Source organism: Salmo salar, chromosome 24 (genome assembly GCF_965601325.2).
Source record: "Salmo salar chromosome 24, fSalSal1, whole genome shotgun sequence".
Taxonomy (NCBI): Eukaryota; Metazoa; Chordata; class Actinopteri; order Salmoniformes; family Salmonidae; genus Salmo; species Salmo salar.
Window position 1 is genome coordinate 17,519,358 of NC_138314.1, and position 26,610 is coordinate 17,545,967.

The window sequence follows — 26,610 nt, forward strand, 5'->3', positions numbered from 1 at the left end:
CAAGAGTGTGCAAAGCTGTCACCAAGTTACTACATGATTCCATATGTGTTATTTCATAGTTTTGATGTCTTCCCTATTATTCTACAATGTAGAAAACAGTCAAAAAAAAGAAAAACCCTTGAATGAGTAGGTGTGTCCAAACTTTTGCTTGGTACTGTATCTATATATTAACATCACTTAAACAAAAATATAAAATTGTAACTTTTCAAAATAGATTTCAACGATTACCTAATAGTTACGACACTCAATAAAAGCTATCCTGATGGCTGGCATGTAACTATTTTAGGGCTGGCTGGTAGTATTTGTGTTCCAAGTTAGCTGCTCTCAGGTTAATCAGGTACTTCACTATCTAAACTCTGATTTAGAGTGGTTCTCTTGCAAATATGAAATATCATCATTGTCGTCTGAAAGGCCCAGGAGTGTCCTCCTATTCGGGTTCCTCTGCAAACCGTTGTGATGTTAAAATGGTCCCATAAAGACATGTGAATGATGATGGTGCCACTGCTGTTTAGGTAAACCACTTGTTTACAAGCGAGACCTTGGCTCCCCCGTCCTTCAGTTCCAATATCTCCCTGAAGATCCTAGCTGCCTCCTGGCCACAGCCTCGATGGATGGTCAATCTGAACCCTCCATGGCCATGGATCACCTGAAAACAGCACATTCATATCAGTGTTATGTCTATGTACTACTTATCTGGAGCCTACAGGGTGCCTAACACTAATAGCCAGACAATAAATATTGGTTACTGAATGTCACGTCCTGACCATAGAAAGCTTTTATTTTCTATGGTAGAGTAGGTCAGGGCGTGACTGGGGGGTTAATCTAGTTTATATTTTCTATGTGGGGTTCTAGTTTATCTATGTTTGGGTGATTTGTATGATTCCCAATTAGAGGCAGCTGGTAATCGTTGTCTCTAATTGGGGATCATACTTAAGTAGCACGTTTTCCACCTGTGGGTTATGGGATATTGTGTTTATGTGTAGTTGCATTGTCATCACGGTTCATTTATTCTTTATTGTTTTGTATTTTTTCTAAGTTTCACTTTCTAATAAATTATGTGGAACGCTACTCACACTGCGCCTTGGTCCGATCATTCCAACGAACGTGACACTGAAGAAGTAGTAACCAGTATATTCTTGTTGGCTCACCTCAAATGGGGATTGTCCAGACTGCATGGTCTCCCTCTCCAATCAAACTTTACTGCGAACAGGCCTGAGCCCTGACCAGTCCACCACTATCCGGGCATGCTGAGGAGACAGGGGGGGAGCCATGAATAAACAGGCAGGGAGGAGCTAGCTAATGTAGTTATTCTGTGTCTGTACATGTATTTTGTCTACTCCAAATCAACATAGGTGCTGGGATAACCCCTCTATTCAACATCTGTCAGACCAGGGACCAGTCTTGTTTCAGTGGTCTGTGACCTCCTACCTTGAGGCTGGGCTCCAGCTGGCACACCCCCTCCCAGATCTTCTTGTGGTCCTCAGAGTTGTTCCGCTTACTCCAGTTCCCCAGCTGGCAACACCCACCAACAACCACTGAACGACTCCTACAGACAAGGCATAAGTTCTTGGGCTTTAGTTCATGACGCGGTTAGCTTTTAACAGCTAGGACCTCTATTTCTGGTCCCGGAATCCCGCTTAACATACAAGTTGAAGCCTGCTTGACAGAGCCGCTAAGCTGCTAGCCATCAAGCTAACGAAGTTAGTCCCAGATTAGTTTTGCAATGGAGCCCTCTTTGTCTGGAGAAATAAATGAACGGTTCCAGCACTGTAGGAGTTGTATCTACTTCGCTTTGTTTCGAGACAAACCTGATCACAAAGAGTTTCAATGCAGGATTATAGGTTTGAGGTGGCGTCATCGATCACGAGCCTACGTAAGAAACTGGGGAACACGCAGAGTGGAATGTTTACCTTTCTTACGCCAGTGGCAGGACGGCGTTCGCGCTTGTTGGATGCATCTCTGCCTTGTCGATTGTAGTTGTCTGACTGGCCGGTGTTCCCCGGAGCTCCCCCATCTGATAGCGGAGTCGAAGGAGCACAGCAAGAGGAGCATGGCAATCAACGATGGTCGCAAGACACGAGCCGTGGAAGCCGAAGACAGCGGCCTCCTGCAAAGAAGTCTACACTACCTACAAGAGGCCCGGAGTGGATTCAAACAACTAATAGCTTCACCATCCTCGAGCCTGATCTTCCTGCACCTTTGTCGCTGGGGGTACCTGTGTCTGTGGCCGCAGTGCCTACTCCTACGATTTCGAAGTCGATGTCGGCAACCTTCCGTCCCTGCTCTGGATCAAGCGGGGATTCTCCATCTGTCGAAAGCCTGCGCCAGGAGCAATGGGCTCAACATATTCTGCCTCCCGACCATCCATAAAGGGTTCTCTGAATCCTGTGAAGCGTCAGAGTGGGTGGATTCCCTCGTCCTTCTCACCAGCCGTGATTTTGGGCAGCTCCATGGTAAGAAATGTGACTGTTCCTGGTGCAAAAACAATGTCCTATGCCGGAGCTTGAGTAAATTACATTACTAAGCTGCTCCCAAATGCACTATGTCAGGACATGAAAATCGATTCTATTGAAGTCCATGTGGGTTTTAATGAAATTATGAAGGGCAGCTCTGAACAGTTGAAACTGGATTTTAAAGAGCTGATTGACTCTCTGCTAGAGTCAATAAAAGACCCATCATATCTGGCCCTGTGCCCTCTCTGAATCGTGACATTGAACGCTTTAGCATGATTCTTTCTCTTCACAACTGGCTACGTGATTATTGCAGCTCATTGGAAAGAAAACACGTTTTATAAGGAGGATAGGATCCACCCAAATCATTTGGGTTCTTGGATCCTTTCACAGCATTACATGGCTGCGTTGAGACAATGACTTATCAATGACCCAAGCCCTGCTCAGTTAATCCCTACCATTGTGACGCTGAGTTGTCATAATGCTTCAGCAAATGTACATTATAACAGGGGCGTTGGTAGACACAATGTAAGTAACCTAATTTATGTACCTCTAACTGCCCTGAATGCCTCTGCTGATCCTACAGCTATCGTATGCAGTAATCATGTGCCTATGAACCAGATTTAAACTGTTGAACGTGCCGTCCTTGGCCAGCTCTCTTGCTATCTCTCCCAGAATGACCTTCTTGATCCTAATCAGTCAGGTTTCAAGACTGGGCATTCAACTGAGACTGCTCTTCTCTGTGTCACGGAGGCTCTCCGCACTGCTAAAGCTAACTCTCTCTCCTCTGCTCTCATCCTTCTAGACCTATCTGCTGCCTTTGATACCGTGAACCATCAGATCCTCCTCTCCACCCTCTCCGAGCTGGGCATCTCCGGCGCCGCCCACGCTTGGATTGCGTCCTACCTGACAGGTCGCTCCTACCAGGTGGCGTGGCGAGAATCTGTCTCCGCACCACGTGCTCTCACCACTGGTGTCCCCCAGGGCTCTGTTCTTGGCCCACTCCTATTCTCGCTATACACCAAGTCACTTGGCTCTGTCATATCCTCACATGGTCTCTCATATCATTGCTATGCAGATGACACACAATTAATCTTCTCCTTTCCCCCTTCTGACAACCAGGTGGTGAATCGCATCTCTGCATGTCTGGCAGACATATCAGTGTGGATGACGGATCACCACCTCAAGCTGAACCTCGGCAAGACGGAGCTGCTCTTCCTCCCGGGGAAGGACTGCCCGTTCCATGATCTCGCCATCACGGTTGACAACTCCCTTGTGTCCTCCTCCCAGAGTGCTAAGAGCCTTGGCGTGACCCTGGACAACACCCTGTCGTTCTCCACCAACATCAAGGCGGTGACCCGATCCTGTAGGTTCATGCTCTACAACATTCGCAGAGTACGACCCTGCCTCACACAGGAAGCGGCGCAGGTCCTAATCCAGGCACTTGTCATCTCCCGTCTGGATTATTGCAACTCGCTGTTGGCTGGGCTCCCTGCCTGTGCCATTAAACCCCTACAACTCATCCAGAACGCCGCAGCCCGTCTGGTGTTCAACCTTCCCAAGTTCTCTCACGTCACCCCGCTCCTCCGCTCTCTCCACTGGCTTCCAGTCGAAGCTCGCATCCGCTACAAGACCATGGTGCTTGCCTACGGAGCTGTGAGGGGAACGGCACCCCCGTACCTTCAGGCTCTGATCAGGCCCTACACCCAAACAAGGGCACTCCGTTCATCCACCTCTGGCCTGCTCCTCGCCTCCCTACCTCTGAGGAAGCACAGTTCCCGTTCAGCCCAGTCAAAACTGTTCGCTGCTCTGGCACCCCAATGGTGGAACAAGCTCCCTCACGACGCCAGGACAGCGGAGTCAATCACCACCTTCCGGAGACACCTGAAACCCCACCTCTTCAAGGAATACCTGGGATAGGATAAAGTAATCCTTCTAACCCCCCCCCTTAAAAGATTTAGATGCACTTTTGTAAAGTGGTTGTTCCACTGGATATTATAAGGTGAATGCACCAATTTGTAAGTCGCTCTGGATAAGAGCGTCTGCTAAATGACTTAAATGTAAATGTAAAATGTTAGCACTGAGGCAGTGTGCCCTAGTATGAAGTCCACTGTGTGCAGCTAACCCTGCACTAACATAAATAACATGAGAATATCTACTTGTAATAAGCTTCCAAGTAAAGCAATGAAAACAAGTAACCATCCCAGAAGAAAAGTGCTCAAAATAGCCCACGTTAACATATGTAGCTTAAGAAACAAGGTTAATGGGCCTCCCGAGTGAAGCAGTGGTCAAAGGCACTGCATCACAGTGCTAGCTGTGCTGCTAGAGATCATGGTTCAACTCCAGGCTCTGTCGCAGCCGGCCGCGACCGGGAGACCCATGGGGCGGCGCACAATTGGCCCAGCGTTGTCCGGGTTAGGGGAGGGTTTGGCTGGCCGGGATGTCCTTGTCCCATCATGCTCTAGCGACTCTTGTGGTGGGCCGGGCGCATGCACACTGACACGGTCGCCAGGTGTACAGTGTTTCCTCCGACACATTGGTGCGGCTGGCTTCCGGGTTAAGTGGGCATTGTGTCAAGAAGCAGTGCAGCTTGGTTGGTTGTGTTTCGGAGGACGCACGGCTCTCGACCTTCGCCGCTCCCGAGTCCCTACGGGAGTTGCGGCGATGGGACAAGACTGTAACTACCAATTGGATACCACGAAATTGGGAAAGAAAAAAAAAGTGAATGAAATCAATAATTTGCTAATAACAGGTGACATTCATATTTTGACTATCTCTGAAACTGACTTAGATAATACCTTTGATGATACAGTAGTAGCAATACAAGGTTATAACATTTACAGAAAAGACAGAAATGCCAATGGTGGAGGTGTTTCTGTTTATATTCAGAACCACATTCTTGTAAAGCTTAAAGAAGATCTCATGTTAAATACTATTGCAGTAATATGGTTACAGGTTCCTCTGCCTCACCTAAAGCACATTCTTGATGGAAAAAAGCTGCTATAGACCACCAAGTGCTAACAGTCGGTATCTGGATAACATGTGAAATTCTTGATAATGTATGTGATATCAACAGAGAGAAATATTTTCTGGGTGATTTAAATATTGACTGGCTTTCATCAAGCTGCCCACTCAAGAAAGAGCTTCAAACTGTAACCAGTGCCTGCAACATGGTTCAGGGTATCAGTCAACCTACCAGGGTAGTTTCAACCAGCACAGGAATGAAATCATCAACATGTATTGATCACATCTTTACTAATGCTGCAGAAATGTGCTTGAAAGCAGTATCCAGATCCATCGGATGTAGTGATCACAATATAGTAGCCATATCTAGGAAAACCAAAGTTCCAAAGGCTGAGCCTAATATAGTGTATAAGAGGTCATACAATAATTTTGGTAGTGATTCCTATGTTGTTGATGTAAAGAATATTTGTTGTCCCATTGTGTGTAATGAGGAGAAAACAAACGCTGCACTTAACGCATTTATGAAATTGCTTATTCCAGTTACTAATAAGCATTAAGAAAATTACTGTAAAAACTGTTACTCTTAAGGATCGGACCAATTTTCGCCTAAAATGACATACCCAAATCTAACTGCCTGTAGCTCAAGAAGGACCTGAAGCAAGGATATGCATATTCTTGATACCATTTGAAAGGAAACACTTTGAAGTTTGTGGAAATATTAAATTAATGTAGGAGAATAACACATTAGATTTGGTAAAAGATAATACAAACCAAAAAACATGCCTTGTCTATTTTTTGTTTGTTTGTTCCATCATCTTTGAAATGCAAGAGAAAGGCCATACAGATAGGAACCTAGGTGTTATTTAGATTTTGTCCACAAGATGGCAGCAGTGTGTGTGCAAAGTTTCAGACTGCTCCAGTGAATAATTATCTCGCTACACAATATTTTGCATCAAGTCTGCCTGGAGTTTGCTCAGTTGTGCCGAATTGGTCAATTCATACATTTTCAAGTACATAGCTATAGAGAACATACAAAAATGCTATGGTAATAAAAGATTACAGTTTACACACTCCCAGGACTGTCATACATGATGGATCATTAGCTTCGCTACAGAAAAGACACTAACCTTCACACATCTAGATGGCCAGGCAGGGTGGGTGTGGAGCCAGAGACAGCAGTGGGGTCAAACTGTAGAACCCAGTTCCTACATCTGAATATAAAAATTGCTTTTTTTCTAACAAAACTAAACTAAATTTTATCTCTGGGACCCTCAGGATGACAAATCAGAGCAAGATTACTGAATGTAAGTACATTATTTACCTTCAGAGGTGAATGTATCAAACTAGCTGCTGTGATAAAAGTGTTTTGTTATTGTGCACTATCCTCAAACAATAGCATGGTATTTTTTTCCTGTAATAACTACTGTAAATTGGACACTGCAGTTAGATTAACAAGAATTTAAGCTTTCTGCCCATATAAGAAATGTCTATGTCCCGGAAAGTTTGCTGTTGTATACAACGTTTACATAAATACCTGTGGATTGATAAGGAATTGAAAAATTGTATGGTTGAGAGGGATAAGGCAAAAGGAATAGCTGTCACAAAAGTTGTCGTCAGTGAAGGAGGACCAAAACGCAGCAGGCATGCGGTTGTTCATTTTGAACATTTATTCAATCCAAAATGAACACAAAAATAACAACAGAGAACGAACGACAAAATGACAGCCTTGAAGGCAACACAGCAAATCCAAAGACAATCTCCCACAATTAGACAAACAAACCCACCCAATTAATATAGGACTTCCAATCAAAGGCAACACCACACAGCTGCCTTCAATTGGAAGTCCACCCCAATTAACCAAACATAGACATACAACTAACTAGATAACACATAGAAATACATACACACAGACCATAAACCAAAAACCCGGAAACACTAAATCAAACACCCTATTTTCCAAAACACCACCCCGAACCACATAAAACAAATACCCTCTGCCACGTCCTGGCCAAACTACAATAGCAATTAACCTTATACTGGCCAGGACGTGACAATAGCAAATAAGTCTGGCTGCACAACCAATTGGCAAACGTATTGCAAATTGAGAAATCATGTGACTAAACTGAATAAAAAGAAGAAGAAACTACACTATAAAGCAAAGATAAATGACATAAGGAATGATAGTAAAAAGCTTTGGAGCACCTTAAATGAAATCTTGGGAAAAAATGCAAACTCAGCTCCATCATTCATTGAATCACTTGGCTCATTCATCACAAAACCGACTGATATTGCCAACTACTTTAATGTTTTTTTCATTGGCAAGATCAGCAAACTTAGGCATTACATGCCAGCAACAAACGCTGACAATACACATCCAAGCATATCTGACCAAATTATGAAAGACAAGCATTGTAATTTTGAATTCCGTAAAGTGAGTGTGAAAGAGGTGAAAAAATTATGGTTGTCTATCAGCAATGACAAGCCACCGGGGTCTGACAACTTGGATGGAAAATTACTGAGGATAACAGCAGACGATATTGCCACTCCTATTTGCCATATTTTTAATTTAAGCCTATAAGAAAGTGTGTTCCCCCAGGCCTGGAGGAAAGCAAAAGTAATTACGCTACCTAAGAATAGTAAAGCCACCTTTACTGGCTCAAATAGCTGACCAATCAGCCTGTTACCAACCCTAAGTAAACTTTTGGAAAAAATTATGTTTCACCAGATACAATGCTATTTCACAGTAAACAAATTAACAACACATTTTCAGCACACTTATAGGGAAGGATATCAACAAGCACAGCACTTACACAAATGACTGATGAATGGCTGAGAGAAATTGATGATAAAAAGATTGTGGGGGCTGTTTTGTTAGACTTCAGTGCAGCTTTTGACATTATTGATCATAGTCTGCTACTGGAAAAATGTATGTGTTATGACTTTACACCCCCTGCTATATTGTGGATAAAGAGTTACCTGTCTCACAGAACACAGAGGGTGTTCTTCAATGGAAGCCTTTCCAACATAATCCAGGTAGAACCAGGAATTCCCCAGGGCAGCTGTTTAGGCCCCTTACTTTTTTCAATCTTTCCTAACGACATGCCACTGGTTTGAGTAAAGCCAGAGGGTCTATGTATGCGGAGGACTCAACACTGTACACGTCAGCTACTACAGCGACTGAAATAACTGCAACACTTAACAAAGAGCTGCAGTTAGTTTCAGAGTGGGTGGCAAGGAATAAGTTAGTCCTAAATATGTTCTAAAACTAAAAGCATTGTATTTGGGACAAATCATTCACTAAACCCTAAACCTCAACTAAATCTTGCAATAAATAATGTGGAAATTGAGCAAGTGGAGATGACTAAACTGCTTGGAAGTAACCCTGGATAGTAAACTGTCATGGTCAAAAATGATTGATACGACAATAGCTAAAATGGGGAGAAGTCTGTCCATAATAAAGCACTGCTGTACCTTCTTAACAGCACTATCAACAAGGCAGGTACTACAGGCCCTAGTTCTGTTGCATCTGGACTACTGTTCAGTCGTGTGGTCAGGTGCCACAAAAAGGGACTTAGGAAAATTGGCTCAGTACAGGGCAGCACGAGAGATTGACTTCATCACTACTTGTATTTATGAGAGGTATTGACATGTTGAATGCACTGAGCTGTCTGTTTGAACTACTGTTGCACAGCTCGGATACCCATGCATTCCCCACAAGACATGCCACAAGAGGTCTCTTCACAGTCCCCAAGTCCAGAACAGACTATGGGAGGCGCACAGTACTACATAGAGCCATGACTACATGGAACTCTATTCCACATCAAGTAACTGATGCAAGCAGTAAAATTTGATTTAAAAAACAGTGGTGAAATTGTGGGTGAGGATCCAATGCTTCAGCCATGGAGCATCCACCTGCAACACAGACCGATTAAGAGGAATAAAATCATCCATGTTCCTTTTGTAATTACTGAACATACCTTTTAACCTTTGCATTCTGACCTTCAGTATCTGCCCATGGCCTGGTGTGAGCTAAGGGTCAGGCTGGAGGTCCCCTGACCTCACTCCTGTGCAGTTGATGATCAAATCAAAATGTATTAGTCACATGCGCCGAATACAACAGGTGTAGACCTTACCGTGAAATGCTTACTTACTGTCACAGAATATGTCGTACTCTTCGGCGAATATGTCGTATGTGAGAGAGAAGGACCAAGGCGCAGCGGGATTGTGGATGCTCATGTTTTAATTCAAAAAAGGAGTAAAGCATCCACTGGAAAAACAATGCACACGACAGGAACACAAAAACGCAGTGCAAGAACAATTCCCCACAACCCCAAAGACAAACACACCTATATAGGACTTCCAATCAAAGGCAACTATACACACCTGCCTTCAATTGGAAGTCCCAATCACCAACACAACATTAAAAAAACAAACCACCTGCCACATCCTGACCAAGACTAAGCAATACGCCCTCTGCTGGTCAGGACGTGACAGTACCCCCCCCCTCAAGGTGCAGACTCCGGGATGCACCTAAAAAAGAAAAACACAAGAAAATCCCCAATACCCCAACAAAACCAACAAACAATAACCCCTAAACAAAAAGGGAGGGAAGGGAGGGTGGCTGCCGTCACCGACGGCACTGTGCTACACCCCCCCTCCCCAACCCACCTATATCTGGAGGTGGCTCCGGTTCTGGCAGCTCGGGGCAGTCGGGCCACTCTGGCAGCTCGGGGCAGTCGGTTCACTCTGGCAGCTCCGGGCAGTCGGGCCACTCTGGCAGCTCCGGGCAGTCGGGCCACTCTGGCAGCTCCGGGCAGCCGGGCCACTCTGGCAGCTCCGGGCAGTCGGGCCACTCTGGCAGCTCCGGGCAGTCGGGCCACTCTGGCAGCTCCGGGCAGTCGGGCCACTCTGGCAGTTCCGGGCAGTCGGGCCACTCTGGCAACTCCTGGCAGTCGGGCCACTCTGGCAGCTTCTGACTAGCGGGCGGCTCTGGCGACTCCTGACTAGCGGGCGGCTCTGGCGACTCCTGACTGGCGGGCGGCTCTGGCGACTCCTGACTGGCGGGCGGCTCTGGCGACTCCTGACTGGCGGGCGGCTCTGGCGACTCCTGACTGGCGGGCGGCTCTGGCGACTGTTGACTGGCGGGCGGCTCTGGCGACTGTTGACTGGCGGGCGGCTCTGGCGACTGTTGACTGGCGGGCAGCTCTGGCGACTGTTGACTGGCGGGCAGCTCTGGTGACTGACTGGCGGGCAGCTCTGGTGACTGTTGACTGGCGGGCAGCTCTGGTGACTGTTGACTGGCGGGCAGCTCTGGTAACTGTTGACCGGCCCTCCAGTCTTGCCCCGTCAAACAGCCCTTGTGCCCCCCCCCCCAAAAAAATCTTGGGGGTGCCTCTCGGTCTCCCTTACCCGTCGTGTTCCCCAGTCCTCGCCAGACTTCTTCCGCTGCTTGGTCCTGGTTTGGTGGGGAATTCTGTCACAGAATATGTCGTACTCTTCAGCGAATATGTCGTATGTGAGAGAGAAGGACCAAGGCGCAGCGGGATTGTGGATGCTCATGTTTTAATTCAAAAAAGGAGTAAAGCATCCACTGGAAAAACAACGCACATGACAGGAACAGTCTTACAGGCATACAAAAATGCAGTGCAAGAACAATTCCCCACAACCCCAAAGACAAACACACACACCTATATAGGACTTCCAATCAAAGGCAACTATACACACCTGCCTTCAATTGGAAGTCCCAATCACCAACACAACATTAAAAAAACAAACCACCTGCCACATCCTGACCAAGACTAAGCAATACGCCCTCTGCTGGTCAGGACGTGACACTTACAAGCCCTTAACCAACAATGCAGTTCAAGAAATAGAGTTAATAAAATATTTACTAAATAAACAAGACTAAAAAAATCTAATCAATCAAAAAGTAACACAAGAAATGTACATAACAATAACAAGGCTATATACAGTGGGTACCGGTACTGAGTCAAGGTTAGTTGAGGTCATTTGTAAAGTGACAATGCATAGATAATAAACAGCGAGTAGCAGCAGTGTAAAAACAAAGGGGGTGGCCATTTGATTAGTTGTTCAGCTGTCTTATGGCTTGGGGATAGAAACTGCTAAGGAGCCTTTTGGTCCTAGACTCCGGTACCGCTTGCTGTGCGGTAGCAGAGAGAACACTCTATGACTTGGAGTCTTTGACCATTTTTTGGGCTTTCCACTGACACCGCCTAGTATATAGGTCCTGGATGTCAAGAAGCTTGGCCCCAGTGATGTACTGGGCCGTACGCACTATCCTCTGTAGCGCCTTATGGTCAGATGCTGAGCAGTTGCCATACCAGGCGGTGATGCAATCCGTCAGGATGCTGTAGAACTTCTTGAGGATCTGGGGACCCATGCCAAATCTTTTCAGTCTCCTGAAGGGGAAAATGTGTTGTCATGCCCTCTTCACAAATGTCTTGGTCTGTTTGGAACTTGAAACTCTCGACCCGCTCCACTACACTTCCCGTCGATGTTAATGGGGGCCTGTTCAGGCCTTCCTTTTCCTATAGTCCACGATCAGCTCTTTTGTCTTGCTCACATTGAGAGAGAGATTGTTGTCCTGGCACCACACTGCCAGGTCTCTGACCTTCTCCCTATAGGCTGTCTCATCATTGTCGGTGATCAGGCCTACCACTGTTGTGTCGTCAGCAAACTTAATGCTGGTTTTGGAGTCGTGCTTGGCCACGCAGTCATGGGTTAACAGGGAGTACAGGAGGGGACTAAGCACGCACCTCTGAGGGGCCCCAGTGTTGAGGATCAGCATGGCAGATGTGTTGTTGCCTACTCTTACCACCTAGGGGCGGTTCGTCAGGAAGTCCAGGATCCAGATGCAGAGGGAGGTGTTTAGTCCCAGGGTGACTTCTGCCCACTCTCCGCAAGCTGAACTCAACAGGCAAGAAGGAAGAAAAGGCGAAACTTGGTTTAAAAAACAAATCAACACTCCTGATATTCATGAACAACAGGGGGTTGTGAAAGCCCAAGCTTTCCCTCTCTATTTTTTATTTGACCTTTATTGAACTAGGCAAGTCAGTTAAGAACAAATTCTTATTTTCAATGACGGCCTGATCTGGTGTATAGGATATTATTTACTGGATATGGAATATGAATACCTTCAGGATATTTCTCAAAAGTAAACACTGGGTAAAACTAATACGGTTGAGCTGCACTCTGAGCATGAATACACTGTACTGTGTAAGGCACTCCCATTGGGTAAGAAAAACACATGCGTGGATTAGATGGAAATGAAATAAGCATAGTAGAATTACTGTCATTTGGACAAAAGAGGCCCAGAATTAGGGCCTCGGAATATACAGCACCATCTATCTTTATGCCCGTTGTAAGGTGGGAGTCAAACTTGCACTTTTCATTATATTAGTTCAGGACTCTCACCTCTTTTTACCCCTGGTAAAATGTCACCCCTCTTCTGTAACCTAGAAACAACACATTGCCAGATTGACTTGTATAAAGGTATATAGAAAATGAAGTAAAACAGGGAACCCAAATTGCACCTCTTTTTATGGTGTATAGACATTAGGCTGGAACCCAGCCGCTGGGTGCCAAAAGATAACATTTACCTTGAGAGATGATGAAACCATCATAAGATATAAGTAGAACGTTCTCTTTTGCATCCCCTTCCCACCAGATAAACCAAGTTCATCCCACAGATTTGCCAATTTACAGTTATTCTCAAAGAAATCGTGTTTGAACATTTGTAAAAATCCAATAGCTGTCCCCAGGAGAACCATTTTTGATACCAGGTGGAGACTTTTTTGGTTCCAGGTAGAACCCTTTCAGGTTCTTTAAAGGGTTATCCTATGGGGACAGCCAAAGAAACCTTATAGGTACTAGATAGCACCCTTTTTTCTAAGAGTGTAAGCTGTCTAGAGTCCAGCACATTATTGTTAAAATAGGGATTGTGCAATAAAAGACAGTGTATGTATTTGCTACTCATCTATTTTCATTACCTTCCTTGACTGTGTTTGTTCACAGTTGTGATGTAGAGGCTTCATTAATCCTTTAGCCTTGTGACAGACAGAGGGGCCTCTGTGGCCATGTCTTTTAATAATTCCATAGACCTGTTTGTGGTGGTGAACAGTAGACTATTCAGATTGGCTGAGTGAATTCAGACTCTATTCAGAACATGTAAACTGAGTGAAGCCACTGCTACGACAGACCATTGCTACGCTGTAATGACACAGATGGAGGAACAGGAATTTTGTCTCAAGTTAATTTACTTCAGCAAAGGGCGTACACAGTAGTAGTTGGACATTATAAACCAGGTAGTTTGGGTCCTGGATGATGATTGGCTGATACAGCATTTCAGCCGTGTGCCTATCAGACAATTTACCACGGGTATGACGCAAAAATGCTTGTTTACGGTTCTATTTATGTTGGAAACCTGTTCATAATAGCAATAAGGCATCTCGGGATTGTGGTATTTGACCAATTTTTCCATGATTAAGGACTGTATCCAGGCAGTCCGCTCAGTGTTGTTCTTAAGAACAGCCCTTAGTCGTTGTATATTGGCCATTATAAACTGGGTGGTTCGAGCCCTGAATGCTGATTGGCTGACAGCACGTTGTGTCGTGCCTAAGAACAGCCCTTAGCCGTGCTATATTGGCCATGTACCACACCCCCTCAGGCATTATTGCTTAAATATACCACACCTCCTCGGGTCTTATTGCTTAATTACAGCAGCTTAAAATGCAAAACAACTAGACCTTGCCTCCATGTGAATGATGAGGCCTGAAGAAAGAAGAAAGCCAAGAAGAAAGCCTTCTCATGTTTCCTGGACATTGCCCTTGTCGTAGAGGTATGGCTGCCAGAATCCTGCAGGCCCATCGCTGGTGGACTGACTGACTGTAGAGTGGTAGTGCTCATAGATGCTCTGAGCTGTAGACAGGTCACTGACCCCAGCTCTGATCACTGCCACGAGTTTGTCTGGAGATAACAAACACAGCAGTTGTTGTTGCTTTTGTTATTATTATTTATCTTTAAAAAATCTGATTGGCCTCCATTCTGTGTGACTGGCTTGGTCCTGCTCAGAATCTGCTACCATTCCATATAACTTTGACAATGTAAACATTTCCATGTCCTTGAGTGTACCTGACCCTCTGACCCATCTAACTGTATGAAGTAACCTGAAATTGTACATCGTGTAATGTGTAATAACCTGAAATATAACAGTGAAAAAAATCGGAATTTAAAACAAAACCACAGCAGTTGGCTAAAAAACATTATGCAAAAGATTACTCACATTCAGCAGGTTGTGAGGGTTTGTGTAGTTGCATTACATGAACTGTAGCTAATGTTATTTATTATTTTTAACCGACAGGCCAAGTGAAATACACAGTTTGAACTGGAAGAGATTCTGTCATGATGTAGGTATGTATTTGACAGAATTGGTAACTTAGCTAGGCTACAACATCCATAGGATCAGAATGTTTGAACTCAGCATCACTGTGTGGTTGGCTGGCAGCAGCTGACTAGCATAAGCTCGCATCCCCTGGTGGAAGCGGTTTTGTGCAGGCTAGTGAGAAAGCCGCAACATGGGGAACGATAAGTACATGCTCTTTACGTTCTTACTATGAAATTCGTCTATTTTTATTTGAGAAAATTCAAAAGGAACAACTGGCTGCCAGATTTTAGGACGATGGAAATTTAACGGCGATGAAATTCTCTGCTTCGACCGCTATAGACGTTGACACCAAGAAACAATTTCCTTAGGTTATTCACCCGGAATAAAGCTGTTCTCTGGACAGGCTACACCGGCCTGTGCAGACTCTCCCAGCCATGGCTCTGGTTACTTTGCAGCGCTCACCTACCCCAAGCGCTGCATCCACAGCCAGCACAACCACCACCAACGTGGGGGAGGTAAGCTTGGAAATAGCTGGAGAGACGTTTTAGAAACATCAACAAAGCGCAAGAAAACACCTAGGATACGTGGGAGTGACATAGGCCTATCCGTGCTAGCTAGATATGTAGCAATGGGATAAGCTAACTAGGTAACGTTAGTAGCTATTATTAGCCTCAACTCAATCGCTACCGAGCTAACGTTAGTTGTTGTCTAGAAAAGCTAGCAAGCAAAGTTGTCAGTAACTCACTGATATAACGTAATGCTATTGCCAGTTAGTAAAGTTATTCGCTTGCCAGCTAACGTAAAATAAATATACAGTTAATCTAGTTAGCTAGCTTCTTGTTTGCCTTACTAGCCAGCTAATGAGCAGCGTAACAACTGTGGCATTAGCTGGCTATTCATATCCAATAGCATCGTTAGCCTGATTAGCTAGGTATCTGGTTATCTGCCAAGTAGTTTCATGTAAGTCCTACCGTAATGTCTTGCTGCTGAATGCAGTAAGCTAACTAGTCAGCTAAGAAATCACCAGTGTACTGCAGTGGTGCCATACAATTTGGTACTCCCAAATGTTAACATTTATCAAGTTAGTTGCCAAATATATCAGCTATTACCAGCTTATGTATTAGGCAAACTAGCTAGCTACTTGCTTATGTCAAAGTCAGTGTTATGGACAGCATGGGTTATTTTATATGCTGTTCTGAGATGTCTTCTAAAAGGGACCAGTCAATGAGGTGAAATGTGGCATGTAACTTCATACAGTCATGTGGTAGAGCAGTGGTTCCCAACCAGGGATACTAGGACCCATGGGGGTACTTGGTGTATCCACAGGGGTACTTGAGAAGACTCATGAGACTATATGCCTACTGGTAAAATGCACATGAGGAGGTACTTCATGGGTACGCTGGGCAGAGAAAAATTAATTTGGTGGTACAGTAACCGAAAAGGGTTGGGAACCACTGTGGTAGAGGCCTAGTCATACTTTCCATAAGAGTAAAGATAGTCTGCCAAAATCAAACTAGTATAAGTCAGGTGAGCTTTGAACACTTCCATGATGGCAAAATAAACTCTTGGTACTGCTCCTTGTGCTTATCTGTTTATTCAGATTAACCAAAGAGTAGGCATCAACAACAGCCAATGAATAAACCACAAGAACAATCCCATCTCAAAATGCAAATCAAACCAAAGTTTATTGGTCGCGTACACAGATTTGCAGATGTTATCGCAGGTGCAGTGAAAAACGTATGTTTCTAGCTCCAACAGTGCAGTAATACCTAGCAATTTAAAAAAACGACTCACATAATCCAGAAAAAATTAAGTTATATAGGATGAGCCATGACTAAAATACAGTATATACATAAAGTGGGTAAAACAGTATCTAAACATTAAAGTGACCACTGTTCTGTGACTATGTACATTCTGCAGCAGTCTCTAAGGTTCAGGGCAGGGTTCTGGGCGGAGGCCGGCTAGTGGTGACTGTTTAACAGTCTGATGGCCTGGAGATAGAAGCTGTTTCTCCGTCTCTCGGTCCCAGCTTTGATGCACTTGTACTGTCTCCGCCTTCTAGATGGTACCGGGGTGAACAGGCCGTGGCAACAGTTTGGGGAAGGCTCTTTCCTGTTTCAGCATGACAATGCCCATGTGCACAAAGCGAGGTCCATATAGAAATGGTTTGCCGAGATTGGTGTGGAAGAACTTGACTGGCCTGCACAGAGCACTGACCTCAACCCCATCAAATACCTTTGGGATGAATTGGAACGCCGACGTCGAGCCAGGCCTAATCGCCCAACATCAGAGCCCGACCTCACTAATGCTCTTGTGGCTGAATGAAAGCAAGTTACCGCAGCAATGTTCCAACATCTAGTGGAAAGCCTTCCCAGAAGAGTGGAGGCTGTTAAAGCAGCAAAGGGGGGACCAACTCCGTATTAATGCCCATGATTTTGGAATGAGACGTTCGACGAGCAGGTGTCCACATACTTTTGGTCATGTAGTGTAACAGTTAGTGCCTACACATCACAGCTATGACATTTAGATGTCACTCATGAAAGATAGCTACAATCGAAGTACTGTTTTTGTGCACCTTCTCAGCCAGTTGGGGGCGCTAATTGTTAATAGAAACAGGAGTCACGCTAAATACAACAAAGGCTCTAGCCTACAGCAGGTTTTCTCCACTTACTCTTATTGAGGGAGTATTGGGTAGATTTGTCTCGAAGATGACAACAACCATGATTAGGCCTGAATCAAGAACTGGTACTTGAGCATTAGCTGGTCGTTCTTTTCTTTCATTAGGCTGCTGCTTTACTTTTTTAGCTACTGAGTCATTGGGCCTGACGCTTTACACCTGCCATTTAAAAAAACAAACTTGTAAAAAGAAACACGTTTATCGTGAAGATGGTTGAGCTGGCCTGACTGAGGACCAGCCTTCCTTGTCACTGCCTGCCACTCACTTTCAATGTGGGATAGAATTGACTGGCTGCCTGGCTGTTTCCAGGGCTCTTCCTAGAGGCCTGTCTGATGAGGAGCAGCCAAGCCCCTCAGGAAGCTGCTGCAGCTATGATGTCATTCTCACATGGAGGGTGGAGGGAAACACAGCGTTTGACACGTCCCTGTTGTGAGTTTCACCCTGATGCCTGTCCCCTGGTTGAATGGGTAGAGGTAGAGACCAACCTCAGAGGCCTTACCTCACCTTATCTGCGCCGTTTGTTTAGATTGGGGGTTTATAAATATGTTAGGTTTGACAATGACGTCTGTTCGTAGTTTTGAACCCATTCTGCTCATCACAAGTGTGATGCTCACCCGATTTAGTTTGTTAGATACAGTAGTGGAAGGTGCCGTGTGTTTTTGGAGCTGAAATACAGTGTTGGATACATCTTGTCACAACATTTCCTCTTAGTGCTGCAGTACCCAACCTTGGCGGGAACCGTGTGCTTCTCACTAGTAGTGCTTTGGTTGACAATCCTCAGGCTTTAGTAGGTGAAACTTCTGGAGAATGGCCCACCTCCTCACAGTTACCTGTCACCATGTTACTATAACCTGATACTCCCAGTCTATGATATCTCTCCTGGAACAATAACTGTTTTTAAGACATTTACTGTGGTGAAACTATCATAAAGAATGGCCACATTCCCTCCATTTAGTGGCGTTCACCTCTCTCATAAAGTCAGGTGGGTCATTTTCACGAAACTGAATAAATACATTTTTCACTAAATTTCCTCTTGAAACACTGATATTAGGATCTGTACTAATCTATATTGTATAATTATAGTTTTTGTATGAGATATGCATTTTACTAACATTTTCACAAAAGTCCAAAAAGTAGTGAACAAATCAGTATTTCTAATATTTTTTTTTACATTGCTCCCCTAATGAAAAGGAGTCAGTTAAACATCACACTGAAAATATTAATATTTCAAATTAAATGATACAATTATAAAGTTAATCAGACCTTTTCCCCAATTTGAGCTCTTTAGCCGTAGCGGTAATGAGAAGGCCAAGTGGAGTAAAGGGGGTGTTTTCAGAATATTCATTCTAAAGGCATATAAGCAAATACATTAACATAACTTGGGTTCATATAAAGACTACTCCTCTAGATGATGCATCATGGGTGAATACAACTTTACAGTACATTCGGAAAGTATTCTGACCCCTTGACTTTTTCCACATTTTGTTACGTTAAAGCCTTATTCTAAAATGGATTGAATCGTTTTTTCCCCCTCAATCTACATACAATACCCCATAATGACAAAGCAATAACAGGTTTTTAGATTAACAAAAAAAAACTGATATCACATTTACATAGCAAGGAAAGTTGTCTTAAAACTTGAAGCTACAGGTATTTCCTTGCATTGTAAAGGGTTTTAGCCTGTAATGGACTTTTGTTTTGCGAACAGTAATTGTGTGTTAGCTCCCCACTCATGCTGCACAGAAGTTAACATGATGCATCCCAGCCTCAGCCCATAGTGCAGGGATTCCTTAGGACAAGCTAGAGCTAGTAATGAGTAAGTGGAGCAGGCATTGTGCCGGTGCTTTCAACACTATATGGGGATGTCTGCTGCCCCGATATACAGACTTGATCCTCTCTCAATCAGTAGATGACGTGAGACACATTTAATACAAGTACCGAAAGTAACAAAAATTCTATTACCGAAATGTTTTTCATGTTCAAGTATCGAAAAAGTACAGAAGTTTTGGTATAATAAACAGTAGTGTTGATTTGTTGGGGCGTTGGTCGATTTGTCTGTTCCAAGGTTAGCCTAGGTTAAATACATTTATGCGAACATTGAAACCTCAACGTTTTGTATTAGACTAGATACACACTGAGTGTACAAAACATTAGGAACACCTACTCTTTCCATGACATTGACTAACCAGGTGAAAGCTATGATCCCTTATTGATGTCACTTGTTAAATCCACTTCAGTGTAGATGGAGAGGAAACAGGTTAAAGAAGGATTTTTAAGTCTATTGATGATTGAGACATGGATTGTGTATGTGTGCCATTCAGAGGGTGAATTGGCAAGACAAAATATTTAAGTGCCTTGAACGGGGTATGGTAGTAGATGCCGGGCGCACCAATTTGAGTGTGTCAAGAACTGCAACGCTGCTGGTTTTTTCATGCTCAACAGTTTTCCGTGTTTATTAAGAATGGTGCACCACCCAAAGGACATCCAGCCAACTTTACACAACTGTGGGAAGCATTGGAGCCAACATGGGCCAGCATCCCTGTGGAACGCTTTCGACACCTTGCCCAACGAATTAAGCTGTTCTGAAGGCAAATGGGGGTGCAACTCAGTATTAGGAAGGTGTTTAATGTTTTGTACACTCCGTTTATTTTGGGAAACATTTCTACAATAGTTTTATAAAAGAATATTGAAAATCTACCCCTGAATCCACTCAACTCTTCAATGAGTTGTGAGTAATGAGAATTAGGTTCCCCTCATTATATCCCTCTGTAGAATAGTAACCTACTTATCAGAGCTTATTATGAGGCAAAACATGTACTCTGAATTGTGGACAGATTAATGTCCACCTGATACTAATGGCTGCACTGTAGAGCTTCAATGTCTTGTAGTATCAGTTTGGTAACTTTTGCTTCTTTTTGCTCTGCCTTTTCTTGGTTTACAGGACTTTGGGAGTGATGATGAGCGCCGGCTAAATCAGAGGTAAGTGTTCTTAGTACTTACAGTACTAAAGATGGTCTTGCTAGGGTAGCTCCGAGCTGCTGCTCCTTTCTATCCATTATTTTGCATGGGGGAGCACGCTACAGCTACATATTATGCCAAATGGAGAATAATAGGAAGACGTTTTTGTGATTTGCGTTTGTTTGTGGGGGGTAAGCTTTCCAGATCAACTGATGCCTTACCTCTGGGTTTGTGTAGAGTTTGGAGATACTGTATGTCAGATCTGGTCCCTCTCAATGACAGCCACCACCAGGGGTGAAAGTAAGGCGGTACTGTCAGGTATGGTGTCCTGGCAAAATAAATAGTGGGTGTACCTGTACCGGTAAAACGTGAGCCTTTCATAATTAATACAACATGCCCCCCAAAATATAGGCTATAACAGCATTATTTAACATTACAGCATGTCAGCCTCATGAATAATTTGCTAATTGACTGGAAACCGGGTGGTATACGCTCCAAAATGCGTTGTGGTTTGAGGAGAACACTTACATTTTGTCAAGGTGGAGAAGTGGCTGAGACGCTCGTTGGCAAGGTGGAGATGAGTGGCCGAGACCGAGGCACGCGCGGACAACAGTGGATTAATAATTTCGGGCTACAAGTGTAGGCCTATTGACAATCGCAGAATGTCATTACAATGCACGTAGGTGTTTTGTAACATATGTCTCTTTCCATTCATCAAATTGTGGGTGCACAGTGCACTGTTGTGGTTTGGATGCTGAAATTATTTTGTGAGTGGACGAATGTGTGCGGATAGCCTACAGGAGCGCCTTTTGTTAAGCGATTGTTTGACAATCGGATGAAAACATCATGACTGGTTGTGTTTATGCCACATTAAAAGACAAAGCCGGCGTGTCTATAAGGCTAGGGACGCTAAGTTTTCCCTCAAGTGAATTGAATTGCCAAAATTATATAGCCTAATTAGCTTACTCCTGCCTGTCTATTCAGAAATACATAAAATCATTCAAAATAGGCTACTACACCAGAAAGCAGGATTTGGCCACAGAGGCTCATTAGCTGCTTACTTAAAAAAAAAAAATATATATATATATCGCATTGCCTACAATCGAAAGGGCCTGCAATTTGGGCAGCGCACGTTGCAAATACCAAATAGATGGATGATTGTTGAGTAGCGACTGTAGGTGAAAAGCAGAGACCCAGCCAATCATATTGCAATATTTAAAAATAAAATCAGGGAAAAACTGTTGTAAAGTGGATATCATAAGGTGAATGCACCAATTTGTAAGTCGCTCTGGATAAGAGCGTCTGCTAAATGACGTAATTGTAAAAAAATGTAAAGAGATTACAATAAAAATACCCCAATCTGTCTTTCAGTTATTAAAATGTTTTATTTAATTGAGCGAACAGTAGTCTATCATATTGGCACTAGAGGAGAACATCGTCAATATCCCCGGTGAGTGTGCATATTCACTGTCTTTGTCATTGGGTCAGTGCCACTTTAGTTTGTTTTTGGACAATAATTTCCTCCTCCAGGTTAAATGGATGTCATATTGTATTTGTGTCTCCCCTTTTCGTAGACCAATTATATGTATCAGACAACATCGGTTTTATTGATCTGTTTGTCAGTGTCACCAGAGTAGGCTACCCTGTAATTGTTGTAGTATTAAAAAAAAAATGATTGCGCGCACTTGGGTGTCCCTACCCGTAAGAAATTAAATGTACTTTCACCTCTGGTCACCACTGTAACAAATTATTAAGAAACCTTTGTCTGTCTATACAGGGTAGTCACCTATCTCTAATAGACAATTAGACAAAATATTGCCTTCCCCTTTTTGCTAGTCATTGTTGCAACAGGTGCTTAAAGGCCCAGTGCAGTAAATAACGTGATTTACCTGTGTTTTATATATATGTCCACACAGAGGTTGGAATAATACTGTGAAATTGTGAAAATTATGATAATGTAGTGTAAGAGCTGAAATTTCAGCGTGTTTTGGAATTTTGGCCTGCCTGGTGACATCACCAGAAGGTGAATTAGTTAATATACCAATAAGAAAGAGTTCCAAACGTCTGCCAATAACTGCTCATTTTCAGTCTACCACTCCCAGACAGTCCTAGCTAAATTCTTGCTTGAGAAATTTCTCTTTGCTAAGAAGCTATTTTTGTTTCTTTTTGACCATTTTAATTGAAAATATCTCAATAATATACTTCACTGTTACCTGGAAATGATTTGATATTGAGAGAAAAACGGCTGCATTGTACCTTAAAATGCCAACACCAGTAGAAATCTACATTTTCAAGCTGAAAGACAATTTAAGTCAATAAGTCATCATTTTAGTCAAAGTACGATATACAGTGCATTTAGAAAGTATTCAGAACCCTCGACTTTTTCCACATTTTGTTACGTTACAGCCTTATTCTAAAATTGATTAAATTATTTTTCCTCATCAATCTACACACAATTTCACATAATGACAAAACAAAAACAGGTTTTTATAAATGTTAGCAAATTTATATATATAAAAAAACTGATATCACCATTTACTCAGTACTTTGTTGACGTTTTGCAGTTCTACAGCCTCAAATCTTCTTGGATATAATGCTACAAGCTTGGCACACCTGTATTTTTGGAGTATTTATTCCATTCTTCTTTGCAGATCCTCTCAAGTTCAGTCAGGTTGGATGGGGAGCTTCGCTGCACAGCTATTTTCAGGTCTCTCCAGAGATGTTAGATCGTGTTCAAGTCCAGGCTCTGGCTGGGCCACTCAAGGACATTCAGAGACTTGTCCCGAAGCCCACTCCTGCATTGTCTTGGCTGTGTTCTTAGTGTCATTGTCCTGTTCAAGGTGAACCTTCACCCCAGTCTGAGGTCCTGAGTGCTCTGGAGCAGGTTTTCATCAAGGATCTCTCTGTACTTTGCTCTTTTCATCTTTCCCTCAATCCTGGCTAGTCTCTCAGTCCCTGCCGCTGAAAAACATCCCCAAAGGATGATGCTGCAAACACGATGCTTCACCGTAGGAATGGTATTGGCCAGGTGATGAGCGGTGCCTGGTTTCCTACAGATGTGACGCTTGGCATTCAGGCCAAAGAGTTCAATCTTAGATTCATCAGACCAGATAATCTTGTTTGTCATGGTCTGAGAGTCCTTTAGGTGCCTTTTGGCAAACTCCAAGCGAGCTGTCATGTGCCTTTTAGTGAGGAGTGGCTTCCGTCTGGCCACTCTACCATAAAGGCCTGATTGGTGGAGTGCTGTAGAGATGGTTATCCTTCTGGAATGTTCTCCCATCTCCACAGAGGAACTCTGAAGCTCTGACAGAGTGACCATCGGGTTCTTGGTCACTTCTCTGACCAAGGTCCTTCTCCCCCTATTGCTCAGTTTGGCCGGGCGGCCAGCTCTAGGAAGAGTCTTGGTGGTTACACACTTCTTCCATTTAAGAATGATGGAGGACACTGTGTTCTTGGGGACCTTCAATGGTGCATAAATGTTTTGGTTTCCCTCCCCCAGATCTGTGAATCGACACAGTCCTGTATCTGAGCTCTACGGATAATTCCTTCGACCTCATGGCTTGGTTTTTGCTCTGACATGCTGTCAACTGTGGGACCTTATATAGACAGGTGTGTGCCTTTCCAAATCATGTCCAATCAATTGAATTGAAGTTGTAGAAACATTTCAGGGATGATCAGTGGAAACAGGATGCACCTGAGCTCGATTTTGATTCTCTTATTCTCTTAGTAAAGGGTCTGAATACTTATGTAAATAAGGTATTTCTGTTATTTTTAATACATTTGCAATAATGTCAACTTGTTTTCGCCTTGTCATTATAGGGTATTGTGTGTAGATTGATGTGGAACATTTTTATTTAATCCATTTGAGAATAAGGCTGTATAACAAAATGGGGTCTGAATACTCTCTGAATGCACTGTATTTTGGCTTGAAGCGACAAAATCCGAACTGCCCACTTTCTGTAAATCCGTGTGAATATGGTGTCTTTTCCTATAATACAGGGGTGCAACTTTCACTGGAGAAGGGGGGTACAAATTTGATGATGTACCATTAACTAGCAGAGCTAGCCAAAAGTTGGCTATCGTATGCTAGCTAGCTGGCTAGCTCACTAAGTTTAGCTACTATTTTTGCCTCAATCACACTATACCTGAATCAAACGATGAAACCAGCTGCCAAACGATTGAAGACCGATATTCTGACGTTTTCTCAGCACAATATGATTTTTTTATTAGTCAGTATATCAATGTAACGTTTTTTATCTGTCCGTTTCCCCAGCTAATTCCCTACTTTTCACACTGACACGGTATAAAGGGCTCTACAGGCTTCACTGTCATGGTGAACAGTCAGTACACAACACTATGCTCATCATGTCTTAGTAGGTTCAGATTGTGACAGGTCTCCATGCAGGGTCAGACAGCCAGGGAAGACCAGTCTACGTAGCTCAGATGAATTTTCTAGTATATTATAACAATCAGTAAATGGATACAAAGTTCCATCTTGAGTTGATAGGTAGGCTAGACTCTGTGAATAATGCCAGTGAAATTGAATATCATGCACACAGAAATGTAGTTCTTCTGCTGGAGGTGTAAAACACAAAAGGGGACATATTTGCATATGTTATGGTCTTGTGAAGGCTGGTTGAATTCTGACGAAGAGTATGTAGACATGCTGAGATAAATGAACAGAGTCTCCCTTCTCCCTGTTTTTGTTTGCTTGGAAATGTTTATACTGGAGACATTTATCAGAAGAAAATGTGTAACCTAGCATTTATAGCCGCTAAGAAATGCATTGCCATTAATTAGGTTGGAAGAAATGTCACGTTATGTATCACGCAATTTGACCTGGCCAGATTTACTGTTTACTGCATGAGGGCATGGAGGCAGAACAATCTGATTCTGCTCTGAAGCTTCCGCCTCCTGTCTGTCCCACTGGTTTATTAGCCCTCACCCCCCATTAGTGACAAACCATCTCAGACCTGGAAACTATCAAACAGGCGGAACACTGAGTGCAAGATGGAACTACACTGAACAAAAATATAAACGCAGCAATTTAAAAGATTTGACTGAGTTAGAGTTCATATAAGGAAATCAATCAATCTAAATAAATTCATGACCCTAATCTATGGGTTTCACAGATTTCAAATGAAGCATTGGGTAGCTGCAGGAATAGGGTTGAGGAGCGCATGCATCCAGGGTTTGGGCGGAATATCACCTGTCGCGTAGCGAGAGCATGCTCCTCAAAAGTGGTTGATGTGTGAAACGAAATAAGTTTTGTATTTATTTCTCACAGCTGAAGTTGCCTATCCGGTATCATTGAAAAACGGACAGGCGGGAAAGCGCTGCCTTCATTCGCTATTTGAGTGTATATGGGTGACATTTTTTTCCCCCATGCCCCTGTTCCTGCCCATTTGATAATGGGCCATTCTAAATCTTAACTAATTTGACATAATTAGTAAAGACGAGATTACATTGAGAATAGTCTGATGAGTGAAAATATGATCGCTTGTTGAGAGAACAGCTGTTCAGCTTGAGGCAAGGAATGGAGTGCAAGCTTTTTTTTCTCGACTTTAACAAATCATCAATAGCCTATAGCCATCATCCAGCCCATATATGTTTTGATTTGTAAGACATTCTAAGGTTTGTATCATTCCCAACTAAAGTTGACAAGTAACTCCAAATCTAGCGTATAGGACCTGTTTCAAATGTTCACTTTTGCGCTCAACATAGCGAATTCATACGGCCCACTTGCTCCGGAATGGGAAAAATATCCTTTCAATTTTATTCAATTATATTCTTCTTACTATAAAATCATATAATATAAAATAATGGCATGGGATTTATAAGCATATCTTGTAAGCCAAATGAACATAGCCAGATAACATACAGTAGGCCAACTCATAAAATACATGTTATTCATATCATAATGTTTCTTTAGACCTGACTAAAATAAATAATGGATTTGTGATGGCGTATATTAAATTGATTTATTAGACTTTTTAAATGTACATGTTCCGAATGCGCCCATCAGCGGGTTGAATGCAGCTTGTATGCATGGAGATGCTAATCTTGTTTATGTTAATTAACAGTCAATTACCGTGAGACTGGCAGACTTTTGCATGACAATAACCGTCTGTAATGACCGCCACAGCTCCATACATTTA

The 26,610-nt window shown here is 43.3% G+C and overlaps 1 protein-coding gene and 1 pseudogene across 2 annotated transcripts in view; one reads left to right on the plus strand and one right to left on the minus strand.

The window, feature by feature from the left end:
* Window positions 1-508: 508 nt before the first annotated feature.
* Window positions 509-14,749, minus strand: LOC106584916 (D-amino-acid oxidase-like; annotated as a pseudogene).
* Window positions 14,750-14,916: 167 nt separating this feature from the next.
* LOC106584991 (protein phosphatase Slingshot homolog 1) overlaps window positions 14,917-26,610 on the plus strand; it is a 57,345-nt gene continuing 45,651 nt past the window's right edge. For both annotated transcript variants that reach the window (XM_014170704.3, XM_045707153.2), the window contains exons 1-2: window positions 14,917-15,332; window positions 20,436-20,473. In XM_014170704.3, the coding sequence (XP_014026179.3) occupies window positions 15,252-15,332; window positions 20,436-20,473 (119 nt within the window). In that variant the 5' untranslated portion in view covers window positions 14,917-15,251. The remainder of the gene's footprint in view (window positions 15,333-20,435; window positions 20,474-26,610) is intronic.